This window comes from Protobothrops mucrosquamatus, unplaced genomic scaffold (assembly GCF_001527695.2).
Source record: "Protobothrops mucrosquamatus isolate PMUCROS unplaced genomic scaffold, P.Mucros_1.0 scaffold351, whole genome shotgun sequence".
In the NCBI taxonomy this organism is placed as follows: Eukaryota; Metazoa; Chordata; class Lepidosauria; order Squamata; family Viperidae; genus Protobothrops; species Protobothrops mucrosquamatus.
The window spans coordinates 79173-95992 of NW_015386686.1; the positions used below are offsets into that span (position 1 = coordinate 79173).

Consider the following 16820-nt stretch of genomic DNA (forward strand, 5'->3'; position numbering starts at 1 on the left):
ATCGAGAATGGATCCTGGTATTGCTATAAGGCAAAAACCTCCTCATATTGTTGTAATTCTTAGGTTGGCTCAAATTAGTTATTGCAAAAATGATGAGACACAGGACTTGGCCATAAGGAATTCCTCTGTTGTAGTTTTTCAGTACTATCTCTTCATATTAAGTTGCCTTAGCAACATTTATATTGTTTAATTACTTTATTTGCTTTTTAGCTCTCAACCTTAAAATGGAGTCACCTTAAAAATGGAGCCTCTTTAAAAACAGAGTTTCCAAAATATCACAAGAATCACACCTGCTTGCAGAATAGCATGAGGCTGCCATGAGGAGGAAAGCTGAGCCTTGCATCAGCAGGAGTGCTTCTTCCAAAAGCTGCAAAAAACAGAACGGTAAGTTGGCTGCTACTGGGCCCTGAGCAGGCTGAGAAGCAGATTGAGTCCCACAAGTCCCAGAGTGGCTGGGTGGGAAGCAAGCTTAAGGTCTGCAAGTTGCAGCATCTTTGCACGAATTTGTAGCATCTGCGCCTGGCCTGAGGCTCCCCAGGTGGCTGAGGGGGAAGTAAGTCAAGGTCTGAGTAACTCGGTGGTATAGAGTGGCTTTGGGAGACAGGGGGGGGGACGAGGGTGCTGAACATCCCTGCCATTGGTCATAAGGACAAATAACTGTGAGGATGCTGGGTTGTAAGTAGCTTTTTTGGGGGGGGAGGTACTACTCTAACTTCAAATGGTTGCTAAGTAACCAGTCATAAATCAAGGATTATCTTTATCTGACAGCACTACTGTATGAACAATCCCATATATGCAACCAATACCAATTTTGAGTACGGGCATTTTTCAATATGATTGTTAGAAGTCTCATTTAATTTATTTAATAATATTTAATGTATGATGCCTAGCAAAATATAAGAAAATTGTCATTCTTGCAAAAATATACCAAAATAAATAATATTCTATGTAGGGCAATAATTTGGCATAAAATGTTTACAATTACAGCATAAACATTTTCCTTATGCTCTCGCTCTCTCTGAGAGAGAGAGAGAGAGAGAGAGAGAGAGAGAGAGAGAGAGAGAGAGAGAGAGAGATATGTAGGTAAAAAAGCTAGTTTTGTCTTGACCATCTACATTTTCAAGTGAAAACCTTGACTTAATTGTGGTATATTGTATTTAACCCAGGAATATTATTATTGAATAAAACTTAGCAATTTTAGTAAAACTTCACATTAATAGTTAACTATTAAACAAAAGAAGCAATGCTTTTAACCATAGCATTAAACCCATGTAACTTGTATAATGACCTAGTGGTACAGATTAATTTTTGACTCCCAGCATAGTATAAAGCAAGCAAATGTGTTTAATTATAAATTAAATTAAAAGTTATAATTTTAAGTGTATACCTGATGATTTCAAAATCTCCAGGGCTAGAAAATGCCTGACCTCCTAACAATAAATAAATACTCTAACATGATTATGATTAAAATTGTGTCATATTAATAAATACCTGTGTTGATAATTGTGCTGTGTCTGATGATGATGGGTTTATCAGGCTGGACACATTCTTTTCTAAAGAATCTATTTTTTCGTAAGTTCTCTTCTGTCTCACCACATCTTGCTGTATTGCTGGATCATTTGAGAGGCTGCCTTTACCCTCCATTGTAGGCCTATATAATGACCTGTTACTAGATGTAAGATCATCTCTTGAGTTCCTGCTGTTACACTTTTTAAAATAGTCTGATTGAAACTTAATTTTATTACCCTCTGGCATACTCGTGTTGTCTAGCATTTCTGCATCTAAACTACCTTTGCTCCCCCTGTAGGCAGCAGATCTATTCACCACTGCACGCATTTCTGCAATAAGCTTGTCATTCAGCACAGTAAGTTCGCTATTGCTGCCTACAGAACCAGGTCTTCCCAGGCCTGGAGCATGTCGTCTTCCTTTTCTCTTTCTTAAACTTGGAGAAGGACCTGTTGAATAGCCAGAGTCTTGCTGACTTATCACTGTGGGATATTCTTGAGCCTGAAGACTGCTCTGCCGGCTATTATGGACTTCCATATTTTTAAGAACATTAGCTTCTACGACTTTCCAAGACTGCTTGAAGCTCTCCCTAGAGCTAAGCTGACCCAACTGGGATTTATCGATGCCATCAATTATCATGGTGGTAGAATGAGTTTTTTGGGATGACTGGTCAATGTTGACCATGTGTTTAATATATTCTTTTCCCACAGGGCTATATTCTGTTGTAGAAGGGTTTCTCAAATGCTTTTTTCCACCCTGGTGTTGCTGTATACTTGGAGGCTGTAATAATTTAATTGGCTGCATCTTCTTATTTAAGCTATTGCTTGGAGACAATTGTGGAGTTGTCCCATTCATATTTGTGACTCTAATGTCCATATCTGTAGGAGGTTCATCATAAATTGGAGAGTCAATTGATGGTTCATCATATACAGGAGGCGGAGAAGCATATTTGGGACATGCAGGCAATTTTTGTAACTGATTTCCTGAGGGAGGCTGAGGAGTATGCCCATTAGTTAATACCAGACAAAATCCTCCGTTCTCTGTCTTTTTAATTTTCATGGAACGCTTCATCTCTACTGGAGTGGTAGATTTCGGAGTTAATGAGTTTGGGACCATAGACTGAGACTGAGCATATACAACTGCTTTGGGATTCATTGATTCCTGGCTGTTGATTTCTGAATTGTTTTGCATCTGAAAGGAATTGCTTGAGGAAGAATTTACTTGTCTTAGGCTATTAACTTTGACCAGCATGGCTGCTTTAGTCCCTGGCAAAGGCTGCCAACTTGTAAGGGTATCTCTGTAGAAAAAAAAATACAATGTTAAAAAATAAAACACACACACACACACACACAAAATATTGCTTTTGTCAGCCTATAAAATGCCCAAAAGTTTGAAGCTATTTATATCTTGGGACAAAGGCAGGGAATTTCACTAATTACATTGCAAAAATATTTTCTATTTTCTGTCACAGCTATCACAGAAATATGAGAAATTTGAGAAATAATACCTGTTCAGAATATTTTACATTGGCTAGATTTTTCCATGTGCATATTTCTTTTCTGGATAAAGGAAATTACAGTACTGAGTGAGTTTATTCAATCTTTAGTGAAATAAATTTTAAATACAAATTTAAGTAGTTTTAAAAATTATTTTGGAATAAATAGGGTGATAAGAACCTTAATGTTGGAAAGTTACAAGCAGACATGTCCAGATGGATTTGAAATAAGATTTTGGAATTAATTATAAGAATGCTTTCCATGGGAAAATGCTTTTGTTCTGAATTCTCTTAAAAAACATGATACAATGAGGATTGACACTAGAAGGAATAAAAAAACCCCTAAAGATTACAATTAAAGAACACTTTATTTACTAATACAGGGCAAAATATCTTAACAATGGACATACTGAATGATATTTTTGAACAATAGACTCAGAAGTTTATTTTAACAGTGCCTGCCTCTTTAGAGAGACTGTGTTTAAAAACTATTGTGGAAAAGGAACAATTTTTACTGGAATAAGTCTGAAATTGATCTGAAAATAGATTTAAAAATGACAGGCTGCAAGAATGACATGGTAAAAGAAGATACTATGCTGCACATACAAAGGAAACTGGCTGATATCTTAATAATTAAAAGGGAAATACAAATATCAGACCAAAAGATTGACCTGGATAACTTTCCTGTATTGGATTTACAAAAGAGACTTGTTGAAGCTTTAAAGAATTTTGTGAGAAGGAACAAAAAAAAAAATGAAAGGGACTCAAGCTCTAGGACATTATCTGAACAAATTAAAGATCAAGATTTTAAAAATAAAAGGAAGGTATATAGGTAGTCCTTGACTTAGGACCACAATTGAGCCCAAATTTTTTGTTGCTGAGACATTTGTTAAGTGAGTTTTGCCCCATTTTACGATTTTTCTTGCCACGGTTGTTAAGTGAACCAGTGCAGTTAAGTTAGTAACAGAGTTGTTAAGTAAATCTGGCTTCCCCATTGACTTTGCTTGTCAGGAGGTCACAAAAGGTGATCACATGATCCCAGGACACTGCAATTGATGAGTCAGTTGCCAAGTGTCTGGATTTTGATCACATGACCATGGAGGTGCTCATTAAATGTGAAAAACAGTCATAACTCACTTTTTTTCAGTGCCTTTGTAACTTCAAATGGTCATTAAATGAACTGTTGTTAAGTCATGGACTACCTGTTTGAAGTTGCTTTCTTTGATCAAGGTTCTAAAGTTACCAAAATTATTTATACTTGTGATAAAGAGGAAGTCATTTCTTTTTATATTTCTTTTCCTTTTCTTTAGTATATTTTTATTTTTATTTCTTTTATATTTTTCTATGCACTATTTTTTCTTTTTTCTTTAGTTTCTATTAATTTTTATCTTTTTAACTGTAATTTTAAAAATCATTTCTTTTTGTTGATCCTGACTGTATCTGTTATCTTCTATTCCCTTTTTATTATTTTATGTTGCTGGTCAAATAAGTATATAGTAAGATATTGATAAAGCACAACTGATATAGAAGTACAGACAAAATACTAGAAAGTATTACATCTTTAAGCCACTTTAAGATAAATCTTAAGCTATAAAAAGTATATTTGAGAAAAGGAAAAAAATAGAAATAAGACAGAAAGTTAACCACCACACACACACAAAATTCAAATAAAATCCATCCATTTGGAGTAATTATCTACTGTATGTACTTAAGATGAAGGATTTCAGAAAAAAGTCTTCCTTTTTTCTTTCTCCAAGTAGTATCTTCGGTACCATTAAAATGTGACGGGTAACTGCAAGCCCTCTTCTTTCTAGAGAATGACTGCTACTTTGCCCAATCAAGCAAAATGCTCTGTCTCTGATTCACCAGTCTAGCCATCATTTCAGAAAATTATCTAGTGGCTGAACAATCCTATGGTTAAATGATAAGCATGACTAGTTTTAGAAGGAATTGTATGGGAGAAGCTTTGGGGGAAAATAAAAAAATGAATTCCCTCTATTTGAGCTTTTCAGCATGAGATGATTTATCAGATACTTTAGATGGCACTGTTGTGCTACATGACGAATTAGGCATGTGTTACAAATATCATCTTGAATTTTGGATAAAACTCCACTAGGTTTTGTGCTGAGAAAAAGAAAATATACAGTAAAAGGTAGGTGGGAAATATTTTGAGGTTAAAAAGGATTCTGTAGCATTTCTACAAACTGTCACCCAATTATCCAAATGCTTGCAATTTTTGGCTTGCAGTTGTACCGTACTTTAATCTCTACAATCCATTTCATGCTACTGATTCTTTAACCGGCTGTGTGATAGATGTTCTTAATAAACACATATAAAAATAAATTATAAATTACACAGGCAGAGTATTGGTTATCTTATATGGGGGAGCTTCTATATTAGAGTTTCCATCTCTCAAAAATCTTGGGATAAAGGCAATTTTCAAGCTTTACTTGCACAACATTGTCAGCCTGCTTATCTTTCTATTTTAAGCACTACTTTTCCCCTCCTCTATTAAAGTTGCTCTCTACTAGCTTTTTGAACCTATCATGTTGTTGTAATTGGAGAGTTATTCATGTAACAAATTGACAGGTTAGAACAGATGCATCCCAATACTAACAGCAGAAAGTAGTGCTGCCAGCATCTGCATTCTGTTAGGCCTTGCCAGCTTTCTGTTAGAAAAACAGTGTCATAGGTGCCAACCCGAGACATACTGCAAAAGAGCTTGTGTTATGCATGGTTATTAGACAGGTGCTCTATCAGTTTTGAATAGCTGCCTTTGTTCATTATCAGAGGATAGTTAAAATGTTATAGACAGCTGTTCAAATGGATTATATGAACCTTCCATATTAAGGCTTTCTAGTATTTTGTTTGTACTTCTATCTCAGTTGTGCTTTATCAATATCTTACTACATAGTTCTGTTTATTTTCCTTTAAGCAATAGACCGTGCAGTTCCAGGCTCAACATTATAACTGGGAAATCCAATCAGGAGTAGTTGCTACATGCTGCAAATGTTATCAGTGTAATGACAATGGATATATTCTACTGTTTTCCTAGAAACAATATGGAAGCAGTTTGCCACTGTTTTCTTCTGATCTGTTATTTCAACTTCCNCTCCCACTCCCAACTCAGCCAGACGCCGCAGCATGATACCGTGGTCCACCGTATCAAAAGCCGCTGAGAGGTCCAAAAGAACTAGGACAGAGGAACAACCCCTGTCCCGGGCCCTCCAGAGATCATTCACCAATGTGACCAATGCCGTTTCCGTGCTGTATCCCGGCCTGAAGCCCGACTGGAGCGGGTCTAGATATTTGCTATGGGGTAGTTTTTTCCAGAAACTGGAAGTAAATGTGGGCTGATTGCTAAACACCCAAAATACAGTCACATGATCACAGAGGGGAGGCAACATTGGAACTTTGAATGCAGTTGTAAGCAGTTTTTATTATAATTTCAAACAGTCACTAAATGACCAGTCGTAAGTACATGCTTGCTACTAAATGTTTTGATGAAATGTAACAACATCCCCCTGTACAATTCTGTGCAGTTGCCAGGATTTGTTTTTCCAGATATGTGATACACTGGCACACTAAAAAATTTCCTTTTACTTTGAAAACTATTGATTAATGATTAAGATTTTGGGACCAACGACTGATCTTATGCTGATTTTCAATAAGATGACAGTGTTTTCTGTTTCTGTGAACTATCAAAGGGAAGAGATCAATCCTTCCTTTTCAGCAATGTGGAAATATATTATTTTAACTTCATTATTATCTATCTTTATTTTAATCTATCTCCAGATGCAATAGAGCTATAAACATATATTTCAAATCAGCATGGTAATTATATATGCTTGACAAAACTGTTCTATGCAATATTGACCAACAAAATCAACAATTATAATCGTTATTTAGCTCCTGTACTTTATCTCTGAAAAAGTTTACTTCCTCATTCAAGGAAGGCTAGTTCCCAAATGGGAAAATATAAATTACTTGTACAGAATACAGTGTGTCTTATAATCACATACAGGGAATGGCAATAAAAAAGCTGATTGTAAGTAAGCTGTCATTATCTTTGGTCTTGGCAATGCAGCCATTTAGCTCTTTTAAAAGTTCAGCCTTAGGAAAAATACAATTTGTCCATAGCAGCTGCGTTCAAGAATTTTTAATTTATTAGAAAGAATTAGCATTGTAGATTTTAATCAATGCCTGAAATAACCAAATTAAAAAATGTAACTATGGGTTAAAAGGTGATTTATCTCATGAACATTTTGCAAGTACTCTAATGGTATCAGGAAAATAGATTTCAGGAAAAGCTTCTTTTATTTAGTGCCCTTCAAATTCGTTGGACTATATCTTTATTCACTGCTAGCCAATGAAGTCATTTCTATTTTCCTGGCATTAATATTATTTATTAGAAACTTATTGAATTTGTAAGATGACAGTATTGCAACTTTTAAAAGCTTTTGAAAATCTTATGTTAGAACCTTCAAAGTCCTCTAAACATCTAATATTCAAAACATACAATAACTCTGAAAGAAATACAGGAATCAGATTTAAGATATGTCAGACACACAATGGAAGAAGCCAGCATTATGATCAAGCACCAGGGGAAATTACTAAGCCAGGAAAATTATTTAGAGGTAGTACTATGCCCCCGTAAGTAAGTAAAATTAGTGGGAAAGGCTCAAATAAATGTTGAAAGTGTGGTGAAGCAAAGGGCACCTAAGTGCACACACAGTGGTCCTGTGAAATTGTACAAAGATTGTGATCAGAAATGATTAGAGAGATTAATAGTATGGATATAGAAAAATTTACTTACGTTTACTGACATTTAGTGAGGTAAGATAATTGTTCAATTCATAGGGATTTGGGCAAAGCTAGCTATAGTACAATATTGGAAAAACACACTGTAGAGCAGAGGTCCCCAGCCTTTTGGGCACCAGGGATGGGTTCTGTGGAGAAAGATTTTTCCGCGGACCAAAGAGGGTGTGGTTTCTTGTGCTGTCTGCATCCTGCTTTGCTTGTTTTTTTGAGGCTCAGTTGCTGGCATGCTGTGGCCTGGTGCTGGTCCACAGACCAGGGGTTGGGGACCGTTGCCATAAAGGCATTAATTTTACATCTTCAGTATTAAAAAACTAAATAGTTGTGGTGGAAAAATTAACATGAGATGTGTTAAAAATTAAGATGAGAGGATTAGGATATACCAGAAAGGTTATTTTGGTTTCGATTTGTGAAAAAGTAATTCTTTCTGCAAAGCATGATAGGCCAAATTCCTCTTTTTGTTTTTCCCAATGTGTCCAAAAGCTGCTACTGGAATCTTGGCATGTTTTTAGATCTTTTTAACATATCTGCTGACTTTTAATTCAGTAAAGCCAAAAACATTTTTTGAAAAAGAAATTACCGATGTTTCAGACGGCAATTTTATTATGCTTCTCTGTTTGGAATTAGAGACATGTAAGAGCTGGCTATAACATTCTTTTCTTGGGAAAAAGGAGTGACTTGTGGCTTTGTTTCAATGTACCTACACTCCTATGACAAGCAGCAACTCTGAGAAGTTTGGGTGATTTCAATTAGAAATACTGTTTTAATCAAGAACTCAGAGTAAGTTATTTGCTAAAAAAATATTTTTGGTCAGGTGGCCAATTTTTAAAAACCAGATACTCATTAACCCTTCCATTGATATTTCTGAGATGCTGACTGGCTTGTAGTCTCAGCCTGGTATCATGGGTTGAGAGAGAATGACTGGCCCAAAGTCATCCAGCTGGGTTTCATGGATGAGGTGGGACTTGAACTTAGAGTCTTCCTCTTTGTAGCCTGCTGCCTTAACCACTAAACCAAACTGGCTCTCTACTTACCTATTTGTTTTTTACACTAAGTAGCCCAAAGTATTTTTCATCTTATGAGTTTCATTTTAAAACAAGGATGTGCTTCCCTCTTCCTTCTATAGCTATAAAAAGAGAAAAACGAAACAGAGAAATTAAAAAATGATTTACCTTTCAGTTTCTGGCCTCTTCTCAAGACTGATGTTGTCTTTACTCTTCTCCACATCCTGTAGAAGAGTTATCTGGATAGGAGTATTTCGTCCCTCACTACTTGTACTGTTCCTGTGCTGTGATGTCCCGAACTCAGACTGGGAATTACGTTTCATGGCTTGGAGCCGAGCTAGTGGCACAATGTCACAGCCCTGGGGCCTGTGCCACACAGTCTGCTGAGTGATGGCATTGTAATAATAGAAGCGATTGTTGTTTTGATCAAAGAGTTCCCACCACTGGTTTTCATCAGATTGCCGAACTCTGAGATTGGGTGGTGGATCCCAACCACACTCTCCAGTTGTCAAATTAACATACATTCGTTCTCTAGAACGGGGTTCAATAATTTCCACCCAATCTGAGCTGAAATAAAAAGGAAATACATAGTTAGTGCTATCAGAACCACAATACTTTATCCTGACTACAGAAAAGGTTGCACATAGGACCTGTGGCTACCTATTCTGGTGGATTATATATCAATAAGTATTTAGATTAAGTTTTTAAGATTAAAGGTGCTCTAAACTTGGGTAATAAATAAATGTTTATTTACATCAACTTTCTATTATAATATTTGGTAAGACCCCAGTTCTATCCGAGGAACTTCAAAGTTATAAACTACATGGAATGTAACAGAGGAAATTCCACACTATTTTTTGTAGTGACTCCCCACAAAATTTAGAAAAATTTCGCCATGCTGCAATCTTGTGAAACCAATTCAGAAAAGTTGTTTGCAACTAGATAATAATGAACTTCTACCATGTGGATATATTTTTAAAAAGCTACATCTATATATGGTATTGGCTACTCAATTCAAGATTATACCTGCAAAATAGAAAATAATCTTTGTGCTTTTTTATAACAAGAAGTAATGCTTTAAATATAAATAGGATAAACTGAATATTTATTGAGGACTAGAGAAGAGTTATCAGTAAACCGTACTAGCAAACTGGGAGAAGGGGCAATGGTTCAGAATTAATGCCTGAGAAATTTTAAATGCAAAAAGCATTATTGTCACAAATCTAAGCAATCAAGAATCCACTTTTATCTGAATGCCATGGTTTTTCATGGTAATTCTCAATATACTCAAAAAAGGCTTTTTACAGTATTAACCAAGTCTCAGAAAAGAACACAAAATTCCCTTTTGAAGTTTTGTAAACTATTTTTTTTAAAAAGTATTTGCTATAAAACATACTGCATTTTCTGTCTCCAATAAACTTTTTTCCTTCCTTCCTTCCTTCCTTCCTTCCTTCCTTCCTTCCTTCCTTCCTTCCTTCCTTCCTTCCTTCCTTCCTGTCTTCAAATTAGTGCTGATCCCTGGTGAATAGCTGGACAAGTCCCCTGCATTTACTATTATTGACTATTTTACTTTTGTACATTTCTCATCCTGAAAGAGCCCAATGAAGAAAAAGTTTAATAATGATTCAACAAAACTATTATCACTAAAACCGTAATAAAACATGACAGTAGAAACAATTTTATTTCTCCAACACCTATAGTCCTTATTTACTGACCACAATTGGGAATTTGATTGTTAAGTGAAGTAGTCATTAAGTGAAACTGCAACTGTGCTTATTATCTTACTTCAGTTTTCCTTTGCTTTATAGACTTGTGAAGATCATAAATGCAAGGATGGTCACAAATGTATTTTTTCATTACTCAGTTGCTATCTCAGTTGCTAAACAATGACTTCCCATATTCTAGTTTTCAAAAAGCTATACGATTTAACTTGAGAACATCTATCTGCTTTTAACTATCTGGACCAGGGGTAGGCAACCTTGGCTCTTTTATGACTCGTGGACTTCAACTCCCAGAATTCCTGAGTCAGCTATGCTCAGGAATTCTGGGAGTTGAAGTCCATGAGTCATAAAAGAGCCAAGGTTACCTACCCCTGGTCTAGACCAACATTTTTAACCTTGGATTGTTAAGATGTGATTTTAAAACACATAATTAGACATAAAAATACATAATTAGATTTTCTGATGAGTTTAGGAAGGAAGTCTAAGATTCACATTTCGACATGGGTTTTGACTGGGCTTCTCTTAACTTGATATCCTCCAAAATGTTTATTTTGACATGTTCACTAGTTGCCTGAATTTTGGAAATGAATATAAATATGATTTTGCTGACACAATAACTAACCGAAGATCTTAGCTTATGGCAAAGACTCGTGTACTAAAACAGGATTTTTGTTACATGAGTCTACACATAAGCTGAAATCTTGGTTGGTTATGCTGGCTTGGAATGCCAAGGCAATGAATATGTAGGAAAGTTCTTTCTTTTAAAAAAGCAAAATATTAACTAGAGTGTTGCACAACGATATGTGCATTCCATCTATGATATTTATAGTCCTAAACTTTTGATCCAAGCACAGCACTCATGAAAATAACTTTCTATATTGCCCCTGCTGCCCTGCCTCACTCACAGTTAAGAAACTGGTGTATTATTTTCTTTTGTGTACAATGGAAAGCATGAACCCTAAAACCAAATTATTGGATGTATCATTTAAACAGAAGCAATGATCTATCCAATTCTCCTTAGTCTGCCTGAAGCTTGAACACAAAGGAAACAATTTCAAATGCTTTGGGGAGCCTGGAAGCACTGGGAATTTTTGACTCCAAAAGTAAACTTATTTACTAGATCTTTAGGTCACTCTGACCTTTAGTGTAGTCTGGAACAACAAGAAGATATGCATCAACAGTACTATCCCTTTCTTGAGAAGCATTTGCAGGCAGGAGGGTTTTCAGCTATCCCTGTAAAGCAGTTTGCCCAATTTAGGATCATTCTCCCTAAATCTAATGGAAGGATAGTAACAGAATAACAGAGTTGGAAGGGACCTTGAAGGTCTTCTAGTCCTACCCACTGCTCAAGCAGGAAACCCTATACGATTTCAGACAAACAGTTGTCCAATCTCTTCTTAAAAACCTCCAATGTTGGAGTACCCAAAACTTCTGGAGGCAAGTAGTTCCACTGATTAATTGTTCTAACTGTCAGGAAATTTCTCATTAGTTCTAGGTTGCTTTTAGCTTAGTTCTACGATCTAAGTTTAAGCTAGTTCTAGATTGGTTTAGATTAGTTCTAGTTTGGTTCTAGATTAGTGTTTGAAAAGCAACCATATCAGTTAAAAATAGGAGGAAGGCAGAGAATGAATGTCCAATCCTCATTCAGTATCAACTCCCTTCCTCACTCCAAACCCTGTTTTGAGGATGCAGGCAGGGAAAGTATAAGTTTTATATAACACCCCTGCACTCTCACTTTGATATCCCTAATCACTCTCTTCCTATTGAAGTCACCTTGGGGGGCAGAAAGGCCAATTAGGAAAAATAGGTTTCTATGGGTACTGAAAAAAATATTGGAGAAGATGGGGTGTATACAATTGATAAGTCTGCTGTTTCCTAGCATCTGGATGTTTCGTCCAGTGAATCAAATGTTCTACTATGATTGTTCTATGTACCTCCTCCAAGGTATCTGGAGTATCTTGCTGAAATGGGTCATTTTGCAGTTCATTGCACAGTTCTTTAAACTGGTCAAGTAAAGCTAGTTCATTCTAGCTAACATTTGTCTCTAAAGTAATGTTGAAGGATGCAGCTATAAATGCTTATACAGTATTTTGTAATTTATCTTGACACAATTTGTATATGTCACTGTTAACTGTTGCTTTTTTGGCAGAGTCAAAAAAGGCAGCTCTCAGTTTAAGTATAAAATAGATTTAATTGTCCAGAGCAGGGTTAATAGAGTCAATAATAGAAATTGACCATTTTGCAGTTCCATTTTTCAAGAGTCCACAATTAAATCCCATCTCCTATATCTTCTAGGTGATTGAGCAAAATGGATAATCTGAATAGATGCAGGCCACCTGATTCTTATGCTGAAGCAAGATATTTCAGCAGTGAGTAGCATAGCAAGAGGTTTGCTCACTATGATCAGAAGAATCTTGACAGACTTGAACATTGGGCGCTATCTAACAAAATGAAATTCAATGGTGAAAGAAGTAAAGTTCTACATTTAGGCAAGAAAAACCAAGTGCACAGGTATAGTATAGGAGGTACCTTGCTCAATAGTAGTAACTGTGAGAGGGATCTCGAAGTCCTAGTGGACAATCACTTAAATATGAGCCAGCAGTGTGCTGTAGCTGCCAAAAAAGCCAACACAGTGCTGGGCTGCATTAACAGAGGGATAGAATCAAGATCACGTGAAGTGTTAATACCACTTTACAATGCCTTGGTAAGGCCACACTTGGAATATGCATCCAGTTTTGGTCACCATGATGTAAAAAAGATGTTGAGACTCTAGAAAGAGTACAGAGAAAAGCAACAAAGATGATTAGGGGACTGGGGGATAAAACATACAAGAAATGGTTGCTGGAATTAGGTATGTTTAGTTTAATGAAGAGAAGGACGAGGGGTGACATGATATCAGTGTTCCATTATCTCAGGGGTTGCCACAAAGAAGAGGGAGTCAAGCTATTCTCCAAAGCACCTGAAGGCAAGACAAGAAGCAATGGATGGAAACTAACCAAAGAGAGAAGCAACCTAGAACTAAGGAGAAATTTCCTGACAATTAGAACAATTAATCAGTGGAACAACCTGCCTCCAGAAGCTGTGAATGTTCCAACACTGGACGTTTTTAAGAAGAGACTGGACAGCCGTTTGTCTGAAATGGTATAGGGTTTTCTGCCTGAGCAAGGGGTTGGAGTAGATGACTTCCAAGGCCCCTTCCAACATTATTATTATTATTGTTGTTGTTGTTGTTGTTGTTGTTGTTTTGAAGTAAGGTTGTTTTTGTAATAGCGGGAGTAGGACTTAGTCAAAATTATTGTCAGCTTTCTAACAGCAGTCTGAATTGGAAGTTGTTAAACTCGGGAACTAGTAAGATTTAACTCAGAAACATGTTCTGATTAGGATTAGGGTTAGGATAGCCTAACGGTGCAGTGGTTAAAGTGCAGTATTGCAGGCAAACTCTGCCCATAGCCTTGAGTTTGATCCTAATGGGTCTCATGGATGACACAGCCTTCCATCCTTCCGAGTTGGTAAAATGAGGACCCAGATTCTTGGGGGCAATATATAAATAATACTTATATTGTAAATTGCCCAGAGCTCTGTAAATCACTATGGAGGTGGTATATATCTAAATGCTATTGCTATTAGGAAAATGTATTAAGAAGGTTAAAGTAGCAAGACAAAAAATCCATTGAGTACTCTACTTTCAAACAGAATATTTATATATTGCCAAATTAGAATGGGAAGCTTCTAGTTTTCTTTTCAGCATAAAGGATAAGAGCTTGTCTCTTTTGAAAAGAATGGTGGACTATATCTTTTGATTGTTTGACTGCTACATTTCTTATCAATCTGAAAGCTGACTCAATATGAAAGTACATTCAGATCTAAGAATGTTCACCGTTGATTTAAAAAAAACACCTTTTTGTTCACTCTTCTAACACACATTTCCCTCATATACCTAGCTCATTTGCAAAAGCATTAGATATCTTTATTTTACTTTTTTAATTTCTAAAGCCAAAGTAAAAACCTTGTGTTCAGGAGAAATTTCCTTTCATTGGTTTATTTTTTCCCCAAAAATTTATCAATATAGAATAAACATGTTATCATGCAATGAATAAGCTAGAATATATTTTACCTCTTAAATACTGTAAACAATTTCTTTATACATACATGAATATACAAAAACTCCATCTTGGGATGTGTGTCTCTATTTTTGAAACATATAATCCAAAAGTCCTGATTGGATAATACACTTAAGTTATTAAATACTGGCTGTCTTGTATCCATTTGTAGCCCTGAAGTATTGCATAAGCCTTGATACAAAAGAATAGTGCTTATCCACAGGGAGACTGATGATTACTAGAGTTGATTCAAATGGGTCAGCTTAGGCATCTTATCAATCCCAATAGACTCCTGGACTATTTTAGGAGTTCCCCCAGTCCAGGATGTGATTCATTTCAGAGCCTTGTTGACTTCTGCAAAAGGGAGGCACAAAAAACTTTAACAAAATTGCCTCTGAGTGACCTCTTTTGTGGAAGATTATTAAGTGACAGGGTGCAATTACAAAGAGCTCTGGAAGAAACATATTACCTAAATCCTTTTCAGTAAGGCGGGGGATGGGGGTAGAAACTGCACTGATCAATCTTATTTATGACCATATTTCACATCGCTCTATTATGCCTAGTATCATCTAACAGATTACACTATAACTGCTAATGTGGCATACAATGACAAACAGCATGTACAAATGCTTGTATGTACTGATTTGTAGCAAGCATCTTTCCATCATTCACTTGGAGAATTGACGGTACAAGAAAGAGTGGAGTAATCAATAATTTTGATTCCCCCTTTGCTTTAGTCTTCCCCCAAAGGGTAGCAAAAGTAGCTTTGCCTGAACAACCAATTCCGGTCAATGATTTACAGCTCTTAATGAAACATCTAATAAAAGTTATGGCCATGACTGCCTTTATCCAGTTCTGGCTGGTGTACCAGTTGCAGCTGTTCTCAGAATAGAAGTCACTGACAACAGTTATTCATCTTTTTGTCATTTTGTGATGGCACTACTGTAATTTATTTTACACAAATTGATATACTCTTGAAAATCACCCAGAAACTACAGTGGGTTCAGAATGTAGTTGAACACATGCATTTTCAATTTTAACTAAGAGGTAGCTGTTTTGAGAGATTTGGAGGGACTGATGAGTCAAAGGGAGATTATACCAAGGATGGAAATGGAACGGACTATCACTACTACCAAAAGATGGATTCTCAACTACAGGTAGTCCTCAACTTGCGACTGTTTGAAATTATTTAAGACTTCCCTGGGGGTGTTTATGACCCATTCTGAAGTTCCTGTGCCTGAGCATACACACACACCCTGCAGTGATATGTTCACATGTCAGACGACTGATAACTGGTCCACAGTTATAGGCATTTGTAGCATCCCTCAGTCATGTGACCGTGTTTTATGACCATTTTGCTGAAAAACTGACATTTACTTCTGGTTTTTGGCAAAACTTACCCACAAACCACTGGTTTATTTATTGACCACAGTACAGTATTTACTTAACAACTGCAGCAGTCACTTTATGATAGTGGTCTTCACTTAATGACTGCTTCAAAAAAGGTCGTAAAATTGGGTTGGTCACGCAGGTGACACATTTTACAACCATATGACTTATGAGCATGATGAGCAGATTTCATTACGGTTGTAAGACAAGGACTACCTGTATTTATTTTTTAGATGCTTATACTGTCACAATCATATTTTGCTATTTATTGCTATTGTTTTATTCATTAGTTTTGTAAACTATTTAAATTCTATTGATTGAAGCAACATAAAAGCACCTTTAATAAATACAATACAATACACTTCTCAATCCTTCTCTTTTACAAGATGCATCAGCAAAAGTAACAAAATGAAATTCAATGGTGAAAAAGTAAGGTTCTACATTTAGGCATGAAAAACCAAATGTACAGGTATAGTATAGGAGGTACCTTGCTCAATAGTAGTAACTGTGAGAGGGATCTCGAAGTCCTAGTGGACAATCACTTAAATATGAGCCAGCAGTGTGCTGTAGCTGCCAAAAAAGCCAACACAGTGCTGGGCTGCATTAACAGAGGGATAGAATCAAGATCACATGAAGTATTAATACCACTTTACAATGCCTTGGTAAGGCCACACTTGGAATACTGCATCCAGTTTTGGTCACCATGATGTAAAAAAGATGCTGAGACTCTAGAAAGAGTACAGAGAAGAGCAACAAAGATGATTAGGGGACTGGAGGCTAAAACATA

General features: G+C 36.2%; 1 protein-coding gene across 1 annotated transcript in view; it reads right to left on the minus strand.

The window, feature by feature from the left end:
- The window catches only part of LOC107287094 (rho GTPase-activating protein 39), a 64593-nt gene that overhangs the window by 13300 nt on the left and 34473 nt on the right, over positions 1 to 16820 (minus strand). Inside the window, exons 2-3 of the mRNA XM_015815555.1 lie at positions 8992 to 9390; positions 1492 to 2803 (exon numbers count right to left, since the gene is read on the minus strand). Of these exons, the coding sequence (XP_015671041.1) occupies positions 1492 to 2803; positions 8992 to 9390 (1711 nt within the window). The remainder of the gene's footprint in view (positions 1 to 1491; positions 2804 to 8991; positions 9391 to 16820) is intronic.